This window comes from Budorcas taxicolor, chromosome 3 (genome assembly GCF_023091745.1).
Source record: "Budorcas taxicolor isolate Tak-1 chromosome 3, Takin1.1, whole genome shotgun sequence".
NCBI classification, from domain to species: Eukaryota; Metazoa; Chordata; class Mammalia; order Artiodactyla; family Bovidae; genus Budorcas; species Budorcas taxicolor.
The window spans coordinates 19035020-19059266 of NC_068912.1; the positions used below are offsets into that span (position 1 = coordinate 19035020).

A 24247-nucleotide genomic window follows, 5' to 3' on the forward strand; every position below is an offset into this window, starting at 1 on the left:
CAGACAGTATTTGTGTTTAATCACCACATGGCAGCAAGCCTGGAATGTAATCAGACACTTCAGTCTCAACAAAGCCAAATCAAATGTACTGTTGCAAACTGTGCAAGAGACCTTGTTTGGGATTGAAATGGTTCAGATTAAGAATGCATATATTTTATTTCATCAGGAGATGAAGCCACTGTTGACTCACAGGGTTTTTCTGGAGACCAGTTCAGCACATTGACAGCACATTCTGATGAGGCTCTGGTCACACAGTGGGTGTGAGATGGAGCTGTCCCTCAGGAGAGAGAATGCAAAACAGGAGTGGTGTTCAAGGAAATGCTGAGATAAAAGGCCCGCTGGAGAAGAAACAGGTGGAATGGGGTTTGGCTGGCCATGAATCAGTCCATTATACACCTGGGGCATTGTCCGCAAAAGACGTCTAGCTAAAAGGTGCGATTAAAAACCCCTATATAAGCACTGGGATCCCTAAACCCAGTATCACAAGCTCTCAGCCTGAGTCCTCCATTTCTCTTGGCAACTCAGGTAAGTCCTTCAAGAAAAAAATCTATTTCTGTTTTTCTAAGAGTTTCCTTTTCTTGGTACTCTCACATAGACAGACTGTGCTGTTGTAGTTTTGCCTTTCTGGAGAATTCTATGACACTGCCAGCAAAGACATGTTCTTATTAGAATGAGAGGGACAAAATCTTAGTGTACTCTGCTAAAGAGCTAATATTTTAAGAATATTCCTCTATTGTCTTCAAGAAGGGTGACATCTGATGGACAGTACTTATCTTGATCTCCAGTCATCGCTTGGTGCCCACTATTGGGCTTGAATGTGACAACCCTTCTAGCCACTGCGTCCCCTGAGAAAAGAAACTGTTTCTTATTAATCTCACATTTCTAGAACACACCACAGCAGTGGCACAAAAGAAACAGTTAACAAATGCTTGTTGAAATGGTTAATTTATCACTATTGCTATCATAAAATCTTCTGGCTGCCAAAGGACCTCAGAGCTGAGGTAGTCATTGACTCTTGAAGTTGCATCAGAGTCAGCCAGGAACAGTTTAAACGTAGACTCCAGTGTCCCCCTACTTACCTACTGAGTCCCTATTTTTGGAGGGAAGACCTGGAGTCTTTATGTCTCTAAAGGTCCCCCCTGGTGATGGTTTCTTTTCAATTTGACTGTGTTGGGTCTTAGCTATGGGATCTAGTTCCCTGGCCAGGGATCCAACCCCAGTTCCCTGCACTGGGAGTTTGGAGTCATAGCCACTGGACCAGCAGGAAAGTCCCTCCTATTGATGAATTTAAAGTACACCAAAGTGTAGGAACGAAAGACCTAGTCCAAAAAATGCCTTAAACTAGGAATTATTCATCTGTTTATATATTCATTCATAGAACACTTATTGAACTTCTACTATGTTCTGTGGTTGTTGTTCAGTTGCTAAGTCATATCTGACTCTTTACAACCCCAAGGACTGCAGCACACCAAGCTCTCCTGTCCTTTACTATCTCCTGGAATTTGCTTAGATTCATGTCCATTGAGTCAGTGATGCTATCTAACCATCTCATCTTCTGCTGCCCCCTTCTCCTTTTGCCTTCAATCTTTCCCAGCATCAGGGACTTTCCCAGTGAGTCAGCTTTTCACATCAGGTGGCCAAAATACTAGAGCTTCAGCTTCAGCATAAGTCTGTCCAGTGAATATTCAGGACTGATTTCCTTTAGGATTGAGTGGTTAAATCTCCTTGCTGTCCAAGGGACTTTCAAGACTCTTCTCTAGCACCACAATTCAAAGGCATCAAATCTTTAACGCTCAGCCTTATTTGCGGTCCAACTCTCACATCCGTACATGACTACTGGAAAAACCATAGCTTTGACTACATAGACCTCTGTTGGCAAAGTGATGTCTCTGCTTTTTAATATTCTATGTTTGTCATAGCTTTTCTGCCAAGGAGCAAGCATCTTCTAATTTCACGGCTGCAGTCACCGTCTGCAGTGATTTTGTAAGTGAAAGTGTTAGTCAATCAGTGATGTCCGACTCTTTACCACTCCATGGACTTTAGCCCACCAGTTTTCTCTGTCTGTAGAATTCTCCAGGCAAGAATCCTGGAGTGGGTTGCCATTCCCTTCTCCAGGGAATATTCCTGATCCAGGTATCAAACCTAGGTCTCCTGCCTTGCAGGCAGATTCTTTACCATCTGAGCCATCAGGGAAGCCTAGAAATTTTGGAGCCCAAAAAAATAACTGTCAGTGCCTCCACATTTTCCCCTTCTGTCTGCCATGAAGTGATGGGCCTGGACACCATGATCTTAGTTTTTTGAATGTTGAGTTTTAAGCCTCTCTTCTTTAACCCTCATCAAGAGGCTCTTTAGTTCCTCTTCACTTTCTGACATTAGACTGATATCATGTGCATATCTGAGTTTGTTAATATTTCTCCCAGCAGTCTTGATTCCAGCTTGTGATTCATGCAGCCTGGCATTTTGCATGATATATTCCACATATAAGTTAAATAAGCAGAGTGACATTATACTGCTTTGTACTCCTTTCCCAATTTTGAACCAGTCATTTGTTCCAAGTCTGGTTCTGTTACTTCTTGACCAGCATACAGGTTTCTCAGAAGACAGGTAAGGTAGTCTGGTATTCCCATCTTTTTAAGAATTTTCCAGTTTGTTGTGATCCACACAGTCAAAGGCTTTAGTGTAGTCAATGAAGCCGAAGTGGATGTTTTTCTGAAACTCCCTTGCTTTCTCCATGAGCCAACAAATGTTGGCAATTTGATCTCTGGTTCTTCTGACTCTTCGAAACCCAGCTTGTACACCTGGAAGTTCTTGGTCCATGCATTGCTGAAGCCTAGCTTGAAGGATTTTGAGCATTACCTTGCTAGCATATAAAATGAGCCCAATTGTACCACAGTTTGAAATTCTTTGGCATTGCCCTTCTTTGGGATTGGAATGAAAACCGACCTTTTCCAGTCCTGTGGTCACTGCTGAATTTTCCAAGTTTGCTGGCATATTGAGTACAGCACTTCAACAGTATCATTTTTTAGGATTTGAAACTGGAATTCCATCACCTCCACTAGCTTTGTTTGTAGGAACACTTTCTAAGGCCCACTAGGCTTCACATTCCAGGATGTCTGGCTCTAGATGAGTGGACATATTTTTCCCTTTCTCCCTTGCCTTTCACTTCTCTTCTTTGCTCAGCTATTTGTGAAGCCTCCTCAATTTCTTTTTCTTGAGGATGGTTTTGGTCACTACCTCCTGTATAATGTTATAAACCTCCATCCATACTTCTTCAGGCAATCTGTCTACCAGATCTAATCCCTTGAATCTATTTGTCACTTCCACTGTAAAATCATAAGGGATTTGATTTAGGTCATACCTGAATGATCTGATGATTTTCCCCCACTTTCTTCAATTTAAGCCTGAATTTTGCAATAAGGACCTCATGATCTGAGCCGCAATCAGCTCCAAGTCTTGCTTTTGCTGACTCTATAGAGCTTCTCCATCTTTAGCTACAAAGAATACAATCAATCTGATTTCAGTGTTAACCATCTGGTGATGTCCATGTGTAGAGCCATCACTTGTGTTGTTGGAAAAGGGTGTTTGCTATCACCAATGTGTTCTCTTGATAAAACTCTGTTAGCCTCTGCCCTGCTTCATTTTGTACTCCAAGGCCAAACTTGCCTGTTAGTCCAGATATCTCTTGACTTCCTACTTTTTGTATCTCAATCCCCTATGATGAAAAGGACATCATTTTTTGATGTTAGCTCTAGAAGGTCTAGAAAGTCTTGTAGGTTTTCATAGAGCCATTCAGCTTCAGCTTCTTCAGCATCAGTGGTTGGGGCACAGATATGGATTATTGTGATGTTGAATGGTTTGCCTTGGAAACAAATTGAGATCACTCTGTTGTTTTTGAGATTGCACTCAAGTCCTCCATTTCAAACTCTTGCGAACTCTGAGGGCTCCTCCATATTTTCTAGGAGATTCTTGCCCATAGTAGTAGATATAACAGTCATCTGAATTAAATTTTCCCATTCCCATCCATTTTAGTTCAATGATTCCTAAGATGTCGATGCGCACTCTATTTATCTCCTGCTTGACCACATCCAATTTACCTTGATTCACGGACTTAAAATCCCAGCTTCCTATGCACTATTGTTCTTTACAGCATCAGACTTTACTTCCACCACCAGACACATCCACAACTGAGCATCATTTCCACTTTGGCCCAGCCACTTCATTCTTTCTGGAGCTTTTAATGATTGTCTTCCACTCTTCCTCAGTAGCATATTAAACACCTTCTGACCTGGGAGCTCATCATCTGTATCTTTTTGCTTTTTCACACTGTTCATGGGGTTCTTGAGGCAAGAATACTGGAATGGTTTTCCATTCCTTCCTCTAATGGACCACATTTTGTCAGAACAAATAATATGTCCATCTTGGGTGGCCTGGCTAATAGCTTCACTGAGTTACACAAGCCCCTTCACTATGACAAGGCTGTGATGCATGAAAGGGTATATATTCTAGGCATTAAGATAAATATAAAGTAGATATGATATGGTCCTGGTCCTCACAGACCCCAATTTCTATAGAGTGAGATAAGAAACAGCAATTAATATACAATGTGATATGTATCATAATAGGATTAAGTACAAAGAAATAGATAATTTAATGAAGATGATCCTCTTGATCTGCTTTATACTTCCTGGGTCAGGCAGTACAATGTTGACAGCCCTTCCCATTAGCACCATCCACAGGGGATGGAAGCAGAAGTTGTATATCTTCATTCCAGGTGACTTCTATGCAGTGTATTCATGGCTACTGGGCCAAGGGATCCTGTTCAGTTTCTGTCCTCTTCTGTTTAGGGATCATAGTAAAAGCATTATCATTGCAAGTGAAATATTGGGTTGGCAAAAAAGTTTGTTTGGGTTTTTCTGTAACATCCTATGGAATAATCCAAATGAACTTTTTGACCAAACCAATACAAACTAAAAATGCCAAATTTCACAAATTCCCAAAGCCAGCTATACATCTGAAATTACAAATAGGTCAGATCTTTACACTGTAATCTGCTTCCAAGATATGGAGGAAGAAGAGGTTATAGCAATTCAAGAATATGAACCAAGTTGGGAATCCTTTGTCCTACTCCAGGTGCACCCCAGTTGGCTAAACAAGATGGCTCACCATCTTCTGAGAAGCATCATCAGTATCATTGATGCTTTCCTCTCTAATGCAAAGAGTGATGGAGACGGTCAGAGGCTGAATAAGACAGGACTTAAGAAACTTCTCCAAGAAGAGTTTGGAAATGCTCTGGAGGTAAGGACCATCTATGCTGTTACTTGAGACTGTTTTATTGGATCCAATGGCATTACCCTCTCTTGGTTTTCCTCCTACTGGTCCAGCTATTTCCTCTAAGGATTATTTCAAGTTCCTCTTCCTCTGTGCATTACTTAAAGCTTGATATTCTCCGGGATTCTCATCTCACTTCATGCATTCCCCTCAGTAATTTCATTAACACTCTTTGTTTCAACCACTGTCTGTATGTTGAAGATTTCAGTCACTTCATCAGTTCAGATCTCTCTCCTGAGCTTCAGATACACTGAGCATCTCCCTTGGATATTGCATAAGCATTTAAATTCAGCCTTTGCAAAACTCAAGATTTGATCCTGGTCAAACTGGGCAATTTCTTCTACCTGTGATATATCACAGGGATGTCACCAAAGCAGCTGAATGTATAAGTATGGAGCTCAAAAGAGGGATCTGGTCCAAGGACAAAAATCTGATTATCATTTTCTGATTGATGGTATGAAGCCACAGGAATGCATGGTAATGTTAAAAACAGGGTAAGAACAATGTCCACAGCTAAATTCTGAGCAACTCTAATACTTAGAGATGAAGTAGAAAAGGAGAAATGAAAATAGGAAATGGAAAGGGAGGTTAGAGACATAGGAGGAAAACCAGGAGAGTAGGATGGTCACGGAATCCGAGAAGAGAATGTTTCTAGAGGAAAAATTAATTATTTGTGCTAATTGAAGCTGAGGGCTCAAGTACAACGTGGGTTGAAAAGTGTCCATTGTGTTTGGCATTAAGGGAGACACTTGGTGTGGTGGTAAACGTGGATGCAAGGATGACATGGATTAAAGGGTGAATGAAGGGAAAAGAAGTGGAGATGTTCGCAGAGAACTTTCATGAAGCTTGGAGATAAATGATAAGAAAAGATGATGGATGGTAGACAGAAAGAGATGTGGAATGTGGTATATAAGAAGATTTTTTAATATGGCAGCTAATAAAGCATACTGTTATAGTATAATAACCAGTGAAGACTAAAATAGTTAAAAGTCAAGAGAAAGAGGGATTATGAAAAGCAATTCAGACTTCTAGAAAATAAAGGGAATTAACTCCAGAGTATACATAGATGGATTTGTCTTTGACTGAAACAGGTGAACGTCCTCTGTTGTCTTACGAAAATGATGAGAGAGTTCTACTTTGGTGACTTGTACCTACTTTTGAATATGAAAGAGTCTTCAGTAAGAGCTGGAGAGAGAGAGAGGCATTAGTGATAAATATATAATAAATATATAAATACATAATAAAAATATATACATTTAAATGTTGTGCTTTTGTAATACATGTTAGGAATAAATACTTAATTCACTGTGATTCCAAATTATGAAACTATACATAATACTGTCATGGAAACATTATTAAATGAGGTAACTAATAAAAAGAACCAAAAAATAGAAAACAGAATGTTTACGTGTCCTTAAGAAATTTTCTAGGTAACAAAGAAGGAATAAGAAAAAAATAATAATAACAAATGACGAACATACTACCTCTTTTCTTGTTTTTCCTTCTTTTCTTTTTCTTGTTTTCTTGTTGTTGTGGTTTTTTTTTTTTTTCTCTCATAGGAATCAAATAATTCTGAGACAATAGACAAAATCCTCCAGCAGCTGGATCAAGATGGTGACCAAACAATTGATTTCAGTGAATTAATTTTGCTCATGTTTGCAGTGACAACAGCCTACTATGCACACATAAAACCTCTTCTCTATCCCAAAGTAAAAGAAAGGGACAGAAGATCTGTAACTCAAGAAAAACAAGTAACAGAACTAGAAGGCAAGCAACTGCAAAAAGAAAACTTCCAAGAGAGAGATCAGGGCGAAGAGTCCCAGGATGTGGAGAGACATAAAGTGAGAGAGCAGAGACCAACGCCCAGTGATGAAAACAGTCATGGAGCGAGAGACCAAACCCTAGAATCACAGGATATTGGAAGGCACCAAGAGAGAGACCAGATTCCAAAGCCAAAGGACATTGGAAGGGATCAGGTGAGACAACACAGCCCAGATTTCCAGTATAATGCAAGACAACAAAGTAGGGAGTGGACACCAAGAGCTGGAGGGCACCATCAAGGAAGGAATCAGAACCCAGAACAAAGCAACAGTGGGACACAGACTGGAGAACATAAATCTTCACCCAGAAGAAATGAGACACAAGAAGTTACTGATCAGACCTCAGAACCAAGAAATGAGAGAAGATACCCACAGGGAGAACTAAGTCCACAAGCCAGAGGCAAAAAAGTACAACAAACTGGAGAACTGAGACCAGAGCTGCAAGAAGATGAAAGACAACAGATGAGTCCTAAGATCTCAGCACCAACAGATGAAGAGAGACATTCAGGGAGAGGGTTGAGCTCAGATATTCAAACTAATGGAAGACAGCAAATTAGAGAACAGAGACCACCTCTGAGAGAGGATGAGGTTCTGAGAGTTAGTGACCAAACTCCAATAGCACAGGAAAATGGGAAATACAAAGTGAGAATTCAGATCCCAGTGACACACAATAATGAGCAACACCAAGTGAGAGCCCTGAGCCCAGAGCCCAGGATTACAGAGAGACACCATGTTAGGAACCAGAGCTCAGAACCAAGAAGTGATGATAAACAACAAGTAAGAGGCCTAGGTCCAGAAAACACAAATGATGGGGGAAGTCAACTTAGAGAGCAGAAATCAGCTTCAAGACAGTATGAAAGATTCCAACATGGGGACCAGATCCCTTTATCAAGAGATAACCAGAAAAGGAAAGAGAGAGGCCGGAGTCCAGAACCCCAGAATGACAAGAGACACGGCCTAAGGGAGCAGGTAGTGGATCCCAGGGCTGACGAGAGAAGACAAAATGGGGACCAGAGACCAACTTCAACAGAAGAGGAGAGGCTTGCAGTGAGAGAACAAACCATAACAAATACGGACGAGAGGAGACTTCAAGTAAGAGATGTGAGAACAGAAATTGCAAATGATGAGAGAAGCCAACGCAGGGAGCACCGACCAGCTCCAAGACAGGATGAAAGGATCCAACATAGAGACCAGATCCCCTTGTCAAGGGATGATGAGAGAAACCCAGTGAGAGACCTGGGTCCTGAACTCCAGATTGATGAGAGACACCACCTTAGGGAGCAAAGACCGGATCCCAGGGATGATGACAGAAGACAAATTGGTGACCAGAGACCACCTGCAACAGAAGATGAGAGACTTGGCGTAAGAGAACAAACCCTAACACCAAGGGATGAGAGGAGACTCCAAGTAAGAGATGTGAGAACAGAAATTGCAAATGATGAGAGAAGCCAAGACAGGGAGCAGAGACCAGCTCCAAGACAGGATGAAAGGATCCAACACAGAGACCAGATCCCCTTGTCAAGGGATGATGAGGGAAACCCAGTGACAGACCTGGGTCCTGAACCCCAGATTGATGAGAGACACCATCTTAGGGATCAAAGACCAGAACCCACGGGTGATGACAGAAGACAAATTGCTGACCAGAGACCACTTTCAACAGAAGATGAGAGACTTAGCGTAAGAGAACAAACCCTACCACCAAGGGATGAGAGGAGACTCCAAGTAAGAGAGGGGAGACTTGATCTTGGAAATGATGAGAGAACCCAAGAAAGGGAGCCGCAACCAGCTCCAAGACAGGATGAAAGGATCCAACACAGAGACCAGATCCTCTTGTCAAGGGATGATAGGAGAAACCCAGTGAGAGACCTGGGTCCTGAACCCCAGAATGATGAGAGACACCACCTTAGGGAGCAAAGACCGGATCCCAGGGGTGATGACAGAAGACAAATTGGCGACCAGAGACCACCTGCAACAGAAGATGAGAGACTTGGCGTAAGAGAACAAACCCTAACACCAAGGGATGAGAGGAGACTCCAAGTAAGAGAGGGGAGACCTGATCTTGGAAATGATGAGAGAAGCCAAGACAGGGAGCCGCGACCAGCTCCAAGACAGGATGAAAGGATCCAACACAGAGACCAGATCCCCTTGTCAAGGGATGATAGGAGAAACCCAGTGAAAGACCTGGGTCCTGAACCCCAGATTGATGAGAGACACCACCTTAGGGAGCAAAGACCGGAACCCAGGGGTGATGACAGAAGACAAATTGGGGACCAGAGACCACCTGCAACAGAAGATGAGAGACTTGGCGTAAGAGAACAAACCCTACCACCAAGGGATGAGAGGAGACTCCAAGTGAGAGATGTGAGACTTGATCTTGGAAATGATGAGAGAAGCCAAGACAGGGAGCCGCGACCAGCTCCAAGACAGGAAGAAAGGACCCAACGAAGAGACCAGATCCCTTTATCAAGGGATGATGAGAAAAACCCAGTGAGAGACCTGGGTGCTGAACCCGAGATTGATGAGAAACATCTTCTTAGGGAGCAAAGACCGGATCCCAGGGGTGATGATAGAAGACAAATTGGGGACCAGAGACCACCTGCAACAGAAGATGAGACACTTGGCATAAGAGAACAAACCCTAACACCAAGGGGTGAGAGGAGACGCCAAGTAAGAGAGGTGAGACCTGATCTTGGAAATGATGAGAGAAGCCAACACAGGGAGCAGAGACCAGCTCCAAGACAGGATGAAAGGATCCAACACAGAGACCAGATCCCCTTGTCAAGGGATGATAGGAGAAACCCAGTGAGAGACCTGGGTCCTGAACCCCAGAATGATGAGAGACACCACCTTAGGGAGCAAAGACCAGATCCCAGGGGTGATGACAGAAGACAAATTGGCCACCAGAGATCACCTGCAACAGAAGATGAGAGACTTGGCGTAAGAGAACAAACCCGAACACCAAGGGATGAGAGGAGACTCCAAGTGAGAGATGTGAGACCTGATCTTGGAAATGATGAGAGAAGCCAAGACAGGGAGCCACGACCAGCTCCAAGACAGGAAGAAAGGATCCAACATAGAGACCAGATCCCCTTGTCAAGGGATGATGAGGGAAACCCAGTGACAGACCTGGGTCCTGAACACCAGATTGATGAGAGACACCATCTTAGGGATCAAAGACCAGAACCCAGGGGTTATGACAGACGACAAATTAGGGACCAGAGACCACCTGCAACAGAAGATGAGAGACTTGGAGTGAGAGAACAAACCCTACCACCAAGGGATGAGAGGAGACTCCAAGTGAGAGAGGGGAGACCTGATCTTGGAAATGATGAGAGAAGCCAAGACAGGGAGCAGAGACCAGCTCCAAGACAGGAAGAAAGGATCCAACGAAGAGACCAGATCCCTTTATCAAGGGATGATGAGAAAAACCCAGTGAGAGACCTGGGTCCTGAACCCCAGATTGATGACAGACATCTTCTTAGGGAGCAAAGACCGGATCCCAGGGGTGATGACAGAAGACAAATTGGCGACCAGAGACCACCTGCAACAGAAGATGAGAGACTTGGCATAAGAGAACAAACCCTACCACCAAGGGATGAGAGGAGACTCCAAGTAAGAGAGGGGAGACCTGATCTTGGAAATGATGAGAGAAGCCAAGACAGGGAGCCGCGACCAGCTCCAAGACAGGATGAAAGGATCCAACACAGAGACCAGATCCCCTTGTCAAGGGATGATAGGAGAAACCCAGTGAGAGACCTGGGTCCTGAACCCCAGATTGATGAGAGACACCACCTTAGGGAGCAAAGACCAGAACCCAGGGGTGATGACAGAAGACAAATTGGCGACCAGAGACCACCTGCAACGGAAGATGAGAGACTTGGCGTAAGAGAAGAAACCCTAACACCAAGGGATGAGAGGAGACTCCAAGTGAGAGATGTGAGACCTGATCTTGGAAATGATGAGAGAAGCCAAGACAGGGAGCAGAGACCAGCTCCAAGACAGGATGAAAGGATCCAACACAGAGACCAGATCCCCTTGTCAAGGGATGATGAGGGAAACCCAGTGAGAGACCTGGGTCCTGAACCCCAGATTGATGAGAGACACCACCTTAGGGATCAAAGACCAGAACCCAGGGGTGATGACAGAAGACAAATTGGCGACCAGAGACCACCTGCAACAGAAGATGAGAGACTTGGCATAAGAGAACAAACCCTACCACCAAGGGATGAGAGGAGACTCCAAGTAAGAGAGGGGAGACCTGATCTTGGAAATGATGAGAGAACCCAAGAAAGAGAGCAGAGACCAGCTCCAAGACAGGATGAAAGGATCCAACACAGAGACCAGATCCCCTTGTCAAGGGATGATAGGAGAAACCCAGCGAGAGACCTGGGTCCTGAACCCCAGAATGATGAGAGACACCACCTTAGGGAGCAAAAACCGGATCCCAGGGGTGATGACAGAAGACAAATTGGTGACCAGAGACCACCTGCAACAGAAGATGAGAGACTTGGCGTAAGAGAACAAACCCTAACACCAAGGGGTGAGAGGAGACGCCAAGTAAGAGAGGTGAGACCTGATCTTGGAAATGATGAGAGAAGCCAAGACAGGGAGCAGAGACCAGCTCCAAGACAGGAAGAAAGGATCCAGCGAAGAGACCAGATCCCTTTATCAAGGGATGATGAGAAAAACCCAGTGAGAGACCTGGGTCCTGAACCCCAGATTGATGAGAGACACCACCTTAGGGAGCAAAGACCGGATCCCAGGGGTGATGACAGAAGACAAATTGGCGCCCAGAGACCACTTTCAACAGAAGATGAGAGACTTGGCGTAAGAGAACAAACCCTACCACCAAGGGATGAGAGGAGACGCCAAGTAAGAGATGTGAGAACAGAAATTGCAAATGATGAGAGAAGCCAAGACAGGGAGCAGAGACCAGCTCCAAGACAGGATGAAAGGATCCAACACAGAGACCAGATCCCCTTGTCAAGGGATGATAGGAGAAACCCAGTGAGAGACCTGGGTCCTGAACCCCAGATTGATGAGAGACACCACCTTAGGGAGCAAAGACCGGATCCCAGGGGTGATGACAGAAGACAAATTGGGGACCAGAGACCACCTGCAACAGAAGATGAGAGACTTGGCGTAAGAGAACAAACCCTACCACCAAGGGATGAGAGGAGACTCCAAGTAAGAGAGGGGAGACCTGATCTTGGAAATGATGAGAGAAGCCAAGACAGGGAGCAGAGACCAGCTCCAAGACAGGATGAAAGGATCCAACACAGAGACCAGATCCCCTTGTCAAGGGATGATAGGAGAAACCCAGTGAGAGACCTGGGTCCTGAACCCCAGATTGATGGGAGACATCTTCTTAGGGAGCAAAGACCGGATCCCAGGGGTGATGACAGAAGACAAATTGGCGACCAGAGACCACCTGCAACAGAAGATGAGAGACTTGGCGTAAGAGAACAAACCCTACCACCAAGGGATGAGAGGAGACTCCAAGTAAGAGATGTGAGAACAGAAATTGCAAATGATGAGAGAAGCCAAGACAGGGAGCAGAGACCAGCTCCAAGACAGGATGAAAGGATCCAACACAGAGACCAGATCCCCTTGTCAAGGGATGATAGGAGAAACCCAGTGAGAGACCTGGGTCCTGAACCCCAGATTGATGGGAGACATCTTCTTAGGGAGCAAAGACCGGATCCCAGGGGTGATGACAGAAGACAAATTGGCGACCAGAGACCATCTGCAACAGAAGATGAGAGACTTGGCGTAAGAGAAGAAACCCTACCACCAAGGGATGAGAGGAGACGCCAAGTGAGAGATGTGAGACCTGATCTTGGAAATGATGAGAGAAGCCAAGACAGGGAGCAGAGACCAGCTCCAAGACAGGATGAAAGGATCCAACACAGAGACCAGATCCCCTTGTCAAGGGATGATAGGAGAAACCCAGTGAGAGACCTGGGTCCTGAACCCCAGATTGATGGGAGACATCTTCTTAGGGAGCAAAGACCGGATCCCAGGGGTGATGACAGAAGACAAATTGGCGACCAGAGACCACCTGCAACAGAAGATGAGAGACTTGGCGTAAGAGAAGAAACCCTACCACCAAGGGATGAGAGGAGACGCCAAGTGAGAGATGTGAGACCTGATCTTGGAAATGATGAGAGAAGCCAAGACAGGGAGCAGAGACCAGCTCCAAGACAGGAAGAAAGGATCCAACGAAGAGACCAGATCCCTTTATCAAGGGATGATGAGAAAAACCCAGTGAGAGACCTGGGTCCTGAACCCCAGATTGATGACAGACATCTTCTTAGGGAGCAAAGACCGGATCCCAGGGGTGATGACAGAAGACAAATTGGCGACCAGAGACCACCTGCAACAGAAGATGAGAGACTTGGCGTAAGAGAAGAAACCCTACCACCAAGGGATGAGAGGAGACGCCAAGTAAGAGATGTGAGAACAGAAATTGCAAATGATGAGAGAAGCCAAGACAGGGAGCAGAGACCAGCTCCAAGACAGGATGAAAGGATCCAACACAGAGACCAGATCCCCTTGTCAAGGGATGATAGGAGAAACCCAGTGAGAGACCTGGGTCCTGAACCCCAGATTGATGAGAGACACCACCTTAGGGAGCAAAGACCGGATCCCAGGGGTGATGACAGAAGACAAATTGGGGACCAGAGACCACCTGCAACAGAAGATGAGAGACTTGGCGTAAGAGAACAAACCCTACCACCAAGGGATGAGAGGAGACTCCAAGTAAGAGAGGGGAGACCTGATCTTGGAAATGATGAGAGAAGCCAAGACAGGGAGCAGAGACCAGCTCCAAGACAGGATGAAAGGATCCAACACAGAGACCAGATCCCCTTGTCAAGGGATGATAGGAGAAACCCAGTGAGAGACCTGGGTCCTGAACCCCAGATTGATGGGAGACATCTTCTTAGGGAGCAAAGACCGGATCCCAGGGGTGATGACAGAAGACAAATTGGCGACCAGAGACCACCTGCAACAGAAGATGAGAGACTTGGCGTAAGAGAACAAACCCTACCACCAAGGGATGAGAGGAGACTCCAAGTAAGAGATGTGAGAACAGAAATTGCAAATGATGAGAGAAGCCAAGACAGGGAGCAGAGACCAGCTCCAAGACAGGATGAAAGGATCCAACACAGAGACCAGATCCCCTTGTCAAGGGATGATAGGAGAAACCCAGTGAGAGACCTGGGTCCTGAACCCCAGATTGATGGGAGACATCTTCTTAGGGAGCAAAGACCGGATCCCAGGGGTGATGACAGAAGACAAATTGGCGACCAGAGACCACCTGCAACAGAAGATGAGAGACTTGGCGTAAGAGAAGAAACCCTACCACCAAGGGATGAGAGGAGACGCCAAGTGAGAGATGTGAGACCTGATCTTGGAAATGATGAGAGAAGCCAAGACAGGGAGCAGAGACCAGCTCCAAGACAGGAAGAAAGGATCCAACACAGAGACCAGATCCCTTTATCAAGGGATGATGAGAAAAACCCAGTGAGAGACCTGGGTCCTGAACCCCAGATTGATGACAGACATCTTCTTAGGGAGCAAAGACCGGATCCCAGGGGTGATGACAGAAGACAAATTGGCGACCAGAGACCACCTGCAACAGAAGATGAGAGACTTGGCGTAAGAGAAGAAACCCTACCACCAAGGGATGAGAGGAGACTCCAAGTGAGAGATGTGAGACCTGATCTTGGAAATGATGAGAGAAGCCAAGACAGGGAGCCACAACCAGCTCCAAGACAGGATGAAAGGATCCAACACAGAGACCAGATCCCCATGTCAAGGGATGATGAGGGAAACCCAGTGACAGACTTGGGTCCTGAACACCAGATTGATGAGAGACACCATCTTAGGGATCAAAGACCAGAACCCAGGGGTGATGACAGAAGACAAATTAGGGACCAGAGACCAACTTCAACAGAAGATGAGAGACTTGGAGTGAGAGAACAAACCCTACCACCAAGGGATGAGAGGAGACTCCAAGTGAGAGAGGGGAGACCTGATCTTGGAAATGATGAGAGAAGCCAAGACAGGGAGCAGAGACCAGCTCCAAGACAGGATGAAAGGATCCAACACAGAGACCAGATCCCCTTGTCAAGGGATGATAGGAGAAACCCAGTGAGAGACCTGGGTCCTGAACCCCAGATTGATGAGAGACACCACCTTAGGGAGCAAAGACCGGATCCCAGGGGTGATGACAGAAGACAAATTGGTGACCAGAGACCACCTGCAACAGAAGATGAGAGACTTGGCGTAAGAGAAGAAACCCTACCACCAAGGGATGAGAGGAGACTCCAAGTGAGAGATGTGAGACCTGATCTTGGAAATGATGAGAGAAGCCAAGACAGGGAGCAGAGACCAGCTCCAAGACAGGATGAAAGGATCCAACACAGAAACCAGATCCCCTTGTCAAGGGATGATAGGAGAAACCCAGTGAGAGACCTGGGTCCTAAACCCCAGATTGATGAGAGACATCTTCTTAGGGAGCAAAGACCGGATCCCAGGGGTGATGACAGAAGACAAATTGGCGACCAGAGACCACTTTCAACAGAAGATGAGGGACTTGGCGTAAGAGAAGAAACCCTACCACCAAGGGATGAGAGGAGACTCCAAGTAAGAGAGGGGAGACCTGATCTTGGAAATGATGAGAGAAGCCAAGACAGGGAGCAGAGACCAGCTCCAAGACAGGAAGAAAGGATCCAACACAGAGACCAGATCCCCTTGTCAAGGGATGATGTGAGAAGCCAACTGAGAGGCCTTAGTTCAGAACGCAAGAATAATGAGGACCATCACCTTAGGGAACATGGATTGACTTCAGCTGAGGATGAGAGACTTGGAGTGGGAGGCCAAGCCCCAGCACCTAGGGATGACAGGAGACCCCAAGTGAGAGATTTGAGACCGGATTCTGGGAATGATGGAAGAAGCCAAGATGGGGAGCAGAATCCAGCTGCAAGACTGTATGAAAGACAGCAACAAAGAGAGAATATCCCCACATCGGATGATGGAAGACATCAAGAGAGAGGCCTGAGCCCAGAACCCAATAATGATGGAAGACACGAAGTAAAACCAGAACCGAGGAATGGTGGCAGAAAAGAGGTTAGAGAGCAAAGGCCACCTTCAAGAAGGGATGAGAGTCACCTCAGAGGCAACGATGAGAGCAGCTCTGGAAGAAGGCTGTCTGTTAGGGAATCCAACTATGAGACAGAGGAGAAGTCAGGGAAAGTACAAGATGAGAAGCATTTTCCCAAGCAGGAAAAAGCTGATCTTGAAGATCTAGACCCTCAGGAGTCTGCATTCACCAGAAAAATTGGGCCGATTACCTGTGAGGTATACATTTTTTCCAAACAGAAAGGTAAGTGGTTATGCTACTGTTTGCATGATCCATCGGGAATAGGCAATGCAGGAAAGAGGTTCACTTATCCAGATTTGGAGATGTTTAAGAATTGCAGGAGTGGAGGAAGCTATGTCAACTCCCCAATCTGGGATCCAGAAGAACAGCTGTACCAAAACAAGGAAGAAAGACAGGAAGATAGTGATGATGTCCAGCAGAACAAATCTGGCAACCACAAGTGTGAGAAGAGGTCCAAGGTCTCAAGAAAGTCCAGCTCCTCTGAAGACTCGTCTTGAAGTCACTTCCAGATGTTCCAAGAAATTCTCTCCTTTCCAGTTGATTGAGCTGGTTGATTTAGGATTCTTGGCTTTTTCTTTCTCCACGTATCTCAGACATCTAGCTGTAATGTGTATTGGTGGAATTGCTCCACTTTTGGTTTCTGGGACTCTAACATCTTTAAGGAATTGCTTATAGTGGAAAGAAAAATTAAATGTTTTATACTATCTTCCAGTAACTCAATGATTTTAACTTTAATGAATCATAACTCTCAAAGCTAATCTGAAGGGACTGCCTATTCAAATTATAAACCTTGTAAAAATTAACAATAAATAATTAGCAAGCATTTATTTCTCCTTGGGTTTCTTCTATGGTTTTGGAAATTCATCACTCTCAGGTTGAAACTGAGATGAAGTATGATCATCACAGCCTCTAGAACAGGATTTATTTTTCACTCAGAAAACATGTGTTCTTTCTGTGATTCCTTCAGTAATATCCATTACAATATTCATACTCACCTACTAGAGCCCCTAAAAGAGCAAAAACAAGTCCTGCTCTATGCTTCTATGAAAGAAACCTCTAAAACAAACTAAACACTCAGCCTAAATGTTGAAGGAGGAACAAAATAGATTGTGTAAATGAGAACAAATGAAGCAAAGGTCACAGTATTAAAGCCAGATCAATACAGTTTAACATGAAAAGCAATATACGGGGGCTTCCTGGGTGGCTCAGGGGTAAAGAATCCACCTACCAATGCAGGAGCCGCGAGTTCAATCCCTAGGCTAGGAAGATACAACGTGCCATGGAGCAGCTAAGCCCACGTGCCACAGCTGCTGAAGCCTGTGCACCTTAGAGCCTGTGCTCCGCAACAAGAGAAGCCATCGCAACGAGAAGCCCAGCACACCACAGCCACGCAACAGTCCCCACTCACTGCAACTGGAGAAAAACCCAGGCAGCAACAAAGACCCAGCACAGCCAAAAGCCAACTAATTAATTAAATATTTTTAAAAGCGATAGATGAATCCATTTTTATTGTTGAAGGGTACAATCGACCACGAAAATGTGATTATCATTCAATCGACAGCTATTTTATTGAGAAACTACTATGTGTCAGGTACTATCCTGGTATTAAAGATAAGCTGAAAAGTTGAAAGTGTTAGTTGCTCAGTCGTGTCCACTCTGTGCGATCTCATGGACTGTAGCCCACCAGGCTCCTCTGTCCATGGAATTCTCTAGGGGAATGGCTAGCCATTCCCCTCTCCAGGGGATCTTCCCAACCCAGGGATCAAACCCGGGTCCACCCCATTGCAGGAAGATTCTTTATCATTTGAGCCACCAGGGAAGCCCCAAGATAAGCTGAAAATAAGAAAGAACCTCTGGTCATGGAGCTAACATTTCTAGCGAGGGAAGTCTTGTGTCAAATGTGTCAAATAACATGGCATCCAAATAAAAATAAAAAGAAGCTGGAAATATAAGGCAGAACAGACAGAAAAACAATAGGAGTACAGACATATCTTTCTTCATCTTTAGCAGGAAAATAGAAAATAAAAAGTTCATAGAAAATTTGTTTGAAGTAGTAGTGAAGAGCATGAACTCTGTAGATAAGCCAATCTGGGCTTAATTTCTCACTCCATCATACTAGCTTTATGATGTTGGACAATGAAACCTCTTTAAGCCTTAGTTTCCTCATATGTAAAACCAGTTTCATAAAAATAATATTATGTGTTAAATGTACTTAAATGCTTCATACATTGCCTGATATATAGAAAGTGCTTGATAGATGTGAGCAATACTTCTTTTTTTACTATTTTTTATCTAATAGGTATATGTGAACTCTACACACTTTGGAAAATACACATATTTTAAGCACCTACAAAAGATTTATAAAAGCTAACCAAAGATAATTAAAACTGTAATAAACACACCTTTGATGATAATGCTATAGAGCTAGAAATTGATAATAGATAATTATATCTAAGATATTTGGGATTTTTTAAGCACTCAAAATAACTCAGTTTAAGAAAAAACATGTAACTACAATTAAGATGACACTTAAAAATAACAATAAAAAGACAACAAAGATTAAAATCTATAGCTGCAGCCTTAAGCACTTTATTTACTTAACAATAAAAAATGAATAAACTAACCATTTAATTCAATAAACTAAAAAATTAAGACACAAAACAAAGAAAGCAGGAAGAAGGAAAATACAAAGAAATAAGTATAAATCCATGACTAGAAGACAGAATAGCCAATTAATAAGTGAAAGAATCCAAGATATTTGGAAGATCATTAAAATAATTAAGAAAGAAAAAAGATAATATACATTTAGTGAAATCAAAAACATTGGCTACAAATATAGAAGAAGAGAGATGAGTTGTGACAACTTTATTCTTAAAAAGATAGAATAAGAAAAGAAAGGAGAGAGAGAGGGAAGAAAGGGAAAGAAAGCCTGGCGGGGTGGCGGTGGGGGGGGTGGGGGGGGTAATGGATGATTTTTCTGGGAAAACTGATTCCCAAAGAGGTATAACCATAGAAAAAATTTAGAAGATTGTCAAATAATCACGCTCTCAGAAGCTCTAGGCAAAATTGTTTCTCAGGTGAATATTTTCAAACAATCATGGAATAATAATTCCCACATGATTTAAACTGTATCAGAGAATACAAACATGAAGGGCACTTTATAATTTTTTTTCAAAGGTAGCATAACCCCAAAAACAAAACCCCAAGGCCCCCTGAAAACTACAAATTTATAAATACAGACAAAAATTTCTGAATAAAATTCTAGCCAAGAGCAGTTTTCCTTTGCACTTTGATGCCATGAAAAAATTATACATGCTGTCAGGTAAAATTCACTTCAGGAAGGCACATATGTGATGAAATATTATATATATTAATATTAACATATACCTTAATATACATATGTTAAGGTTTCTACCTAGGAAATTTAAGAAAATGGACTGAAAAACCATTAGATCTAAAGTTTAGTAACACATTACAGAGTAAATATACCAAAAAAAAAATCCCATCAACTTTATAATAACAATAACATGATACCCTTAGGGATAAATCATGCGAAATGTGTCTGTGATATAAAACTGTCCTAAAGCAGATAAACTCCAATACATGAAGACTTGTTTTGTTCTTGGATGGGAGGCGTCATTGTTAAAAGATGCCAATTATCCCCTTGTAAGTTTGTACCTTGAAAAGGAACTGTACAAAAATAATATAATAATATGCTTTTGAACTATATAAAAGTGATTTAATATTTGTCAGTAAATATAGAGGCAAATCAAACCAGTGAATCTGAAAGGAGTTTAACACTGAGTATTCATTGGAAGGAATGCCGCTGAAGCTCTAATACCTTGGCCACCTGACGTGAAGAGCCGCCTCGTTGGTAAAGACCCCGATGCTGGAAAAGATTGAGAGCAGGAGGAGAAGGGGGTGAAAGAGGATGAGATGGTTGGAAGGCATCACAAGTTCAAGGGACATGAGTTTGAGCAAACTGAGGGAGACAGTGAAGGGACAGGGAAGCTTGTTGTGCTGCAGTCCATGGAGTCACAGAGCCAAACACGACCGAGCGACTGAACAACTAGACCAGAGATTCTAGCGGGGTGAGGACTGTCCCTATCTTATTCTTTACCCGTACCCACCTAGGCAATTACAGGCACTCATTCTGTATCATTACTCTAATGAATGAACTCTCACTTCTCTCCCTATTCCTGCTGCCCAAACCCTCCTCCAGCTGCTCCATGGAGTCTTTGCCTTCACCCAGCTCAACCTGCTCACCCATGATATATTGCTAGTCAGTATCTCAGCAGCAGCTCCTTAAACGGAGAAGGCAATGGCAACCCACTCCAGTACTCTTGCCTGGAGAATCCCATGGACGGAGGAACCTGGTAGGCTGCAATCCAAGGGGTCGCTTAGAGTCGGACACGACTGAAGCGACTTAGCATCAGCAGCAGCTTCTTAAAAGCCTTCTAGAAAGGACCCCATCTGGGAGGGGTGTGGGCCTCAAAATTTCAAGCCTGGGGCTTGTGCGCCACCTAGTGGTGACCGACTGCAATGTTGCGAGTATCATCATCAGTTCAATTCAGTTCAGTCGCTCAGTCGTGTCCGACTCTTTGCGACCCCATAAACCGCCGCACGCCAGGCCTCCCTGTCCATCACCAGCTCCCGGAGTTCACTCAGACTCACGTCCATCGAGTCCGTGATGCCATCCAGCCATGTCATCCTGGGTCGTCCCCTTCTCCTCCTGCCGCCAATCTCTCCCAGCATCAGAGTCTTTTCCAATGAGTCAACTCTTGTCAATAGGAAATGCAGAAAGGACCTCTCGCTTCACCGCCCTGGCCCTGGGCTGACAGGGAGAGATGACATCGTGTGTCCCTTATAGGAATTGCAAACAGACAAAAGATTCTCACTTTCCATTCACTTGTAACTGAGGTTGTAGGCCGGACAGTGCTTCACGGTTCTTAAACCCAGATCCTTTAAGGATAAATATTCCTACTACATTCCTTTATTCTAAGATATTGCGGGTTCTAAGAGGCACCACTGGTTTAAAAGCAGCATTTTTGTTGGGGGCTAGGGGGAGCATTATATTAAATGTGCATTTCAATTCTAAAACATGTGAATTTCAGTGATATTGTAACATATGAATAAACGTAAAATGTGGCAGACATCTTCGATATCTCTCGATAGGAAGAGTGGTGTCCACTACAGGCTTTGTGTTCATTTCAGCATCTAGGATTCTGTTCATGATCACAGCCAGCTCTGGAGGGCAAGTGTTTCAAAAATCACTACCCAGAGGAGTCCCCCTGCCAGCCATCTGTTGAAAAATGAAGAAAACTATATGGAAGGACAGACCAAGACAGAACTACAAAAATGACTTCTGCCAGTGGAGTTGTGCAGTGCTGACAGTTACTCATCTGTTAAGGACCACAGCTGCAGACTGAGAACTGCCTTACCAACTCCCATCCTGCAACTTGCTGAGCCCTGCAACTTGTTAAGCAGGTAAGTTTAGCGCTAGAAATGAACACCCCACCCCATCCCACCTTCTGGGTGGGTACAGGCTCAAGAATGTCAGTTAAAAGGGAGGGAGTGTTACTATAATAGCAAAATATCTCTTTGAAGTAGAGTTGCTGAGAAAAATGTCATGAGTTCAGGATGGAAGGTGAGTTCTAGAGGGTTCACCCAAGTGATAAAAGGTGACTGACAAACTGATGGTCATGAAAACAGAAATCTGGGTTTTTTCCAAGAAGGAAGCAGAAAAGAGGGAGAAGCCCACAGGTGAGAGGTGTGATATATCCTTTTTCAGGACCCCCAAATCTAAACAAAATCACAGATGCTGGTGTGGATGGTTTTTTGGTATAAATGTAAAAAAGAGGTTGAATTATCTGTGTCAAGGAAGCAGAAAGCCAATAAAGGTAGGAGGCAGCCATGAGAATACAAGCCGTGGGGATACACAGAGGTCACCCAGAAGGCTTGGAATTTCTGCTGGCCAAAGTTTAGTGTGGGGATGGTTCTAGTTAATTTCATTCAGTCCTGAGAGTCAGACCATTTCTAGCTGACCTATGGGCAATACAAGTCAAGGGCTTCTGCAACCTTCAATGTCCTCGACTCTGTATCTTCAAGCCAAGCTGACCTGCCCATTGACCTAGTCACCAACAGCACCAAGACAACACAGAATAGCACCCCTGATATTAATTAATAGGCATGGCTAGAACCCCCTTGGGCCTCACAGGTGGCGCTAGTGGTAAAGAACCCACCTGCCAATGCAGGAAATGTAAGAGATGTGGGTTCAACTCCTGGGTCAGGAAGATCCCCCATAGGGGGACACGGCAACCCACTCCAGTATTCTTGCCTGGAGAATCCCATAGACAGAGGAGCCTGGTGGGCTACAGTTCAGAGGGTCGCAAAGAGTTGGACACGACTGAAGCGACTTAGCACGCACCCACAGAACCCCCTCACTGCTTCCATTCTGATCCAGGAACCCATGTCTGTTGCACTTCAGCTTGACGTCCTAATTTCAAACCTGCCCCTATCGCTTAATCTTGGTATAGTATATTTCTCAGCTATGACTCCTACCAACTCAAATTCAACCCTCTGATTCATTCACTACTATAGCTGATTCATATCTAGTGTGGCTTAAACCACTTTACCTTGAGGGAAATTTAACTCCCAAGACCCCCATGAAGTGGAGAAGGGAGTTATGACTGCACATGTTATTCCAGTAAGTCACACCAAAGATTCTCATGTGGGATCTGGGACCACCTACATCCTAAGCCCCTAACTGATAAGTGAGACTTCTTAAGATGCTTAAGATGCAGACTCAGGACCTCCTGGATTAGAATCTCTGAACGTGCAGCCCAAGCATCTGAATTATCAGCAAGCTCCAAAGGGAAGTCTTATGTACACTGAAGTCTGAGAACCACCCTCCCAAACAAATGTTATATACTTAAGTGGAGACACTGTCACAGTTAGGGACTGAAAGCTCTTGGCTAACTAGACACTGCAATCAAATAGACTCCAGTTGCACCATGCAGCCATTAGAAATAAGCAGGCAGATTATTCAGTGATATGAAAAGGTTTTTACAATGTCATTGTTGCTGTTCAGTGGCCAAGTCAAGTCTGACTCTTTGTGACCTCATGGACTATAGCATGCCAGGCTCCCCTGTCCTTCATTATCTCCCCAAGTTTGCTCAGATTCATGTCCATTGAGTTGGTGATGCTATCTAGTCATCTCTTCCTCTGCCATGCCCCTTTCCTTTTGCCTTCCATCTTTCCCAGCATCAAGGTCTTTTCCAGTGAGTAGGCTCTTCTCACCAGGTGGCCAAAGTATTAGAGCTTCAGCTTCAGCACCAGACCTTCCAATGAATATTCAGGGTTGATTTCCTTTAGGATTCACTGGCTTGATCTCCTTGCAGTCCAAGGGACTCTCAAGAGTCATCTCCAGCACCACAATTCAAAAGCATCAATTGTTCAATGCTCAGCTTTCTTTATGATCCAACTCTCATATCCATAAATGACTATTGGAAAAACCAGAGCTTTGACTATACAGACTTCTGTCAGCAAAGTGATGTTTCTGCTTTTTAATACTCTATCTAGGTTTGTCATAGCTTTCCTTTCAAGGAGCAAGCATCTTTGAAGTACACAGCTACAGTCACCATCCACAGTGATTTTGGAGCTCAAGAAAATAAATGTCACTGCTTCCACTTTTTCCCCTTTTATCGGCCATGAAGTGACGGGATAGATGCCATGATCTTAGTTTTCTGTATGTTGAGCATCAAGCCAGCTTTGTCACTCTCCTCTTTCACTTTCATCAAGAGGCTCTTTTGTTGCTCTTCACTGTCTGCCATCAGAGTGGTATCATCTGTATATCTGAGGTTATTGATATTTTTCCCAACAATCTTGATGCCAGCTTGTGATCCATCCAGCCTGGCCATTTCACATGATA

The 24247-nt window shown here is 44.2% G+C and overlaps 2 protein-coding genes across 2 annotated transcripts; both read left to right on the forward strand.

The window, feature by feature from the left end:
• Positions 1-5154: 5154 nt before the first annotated feature.
• Positions 5155-10899, forward strand: LOC128044356 (trichohyalin-like). Its single transcript, XM_052636523.1, has 3 exons — positions 5155-5295; positions 6888-10485; positions 10802-10899. The coding sequence occupies exons 1-3, from the start codon at positions 5155-5157 to the stop codon at positions 10897-10899; spliced, it is 3837 nt and encodes a 1278-aa protein (XP_052492483.1).
• A 72-nt stretch (positions 10900-10971) lies between these two features.
• Positions 10972-15309, forward strand: LOC128045520 (trichohyalin-like). The gene is made up of 4 exons (XM_052638021.1): positions 10972-11030; positions 11117-11934; positions 12022-14580; positions 15212-15309. The coding sequence occupies exons 1-4, from the start codon at positions 10972-10974 to the stop codon at positions 15307-15309; spliced, it is 3534 nt and encodes a 1177-aa protein (XP_052493981.1).
• The last annotated feature ends 8938 nt before the right edge of the window (positions 15310-24247 follow it).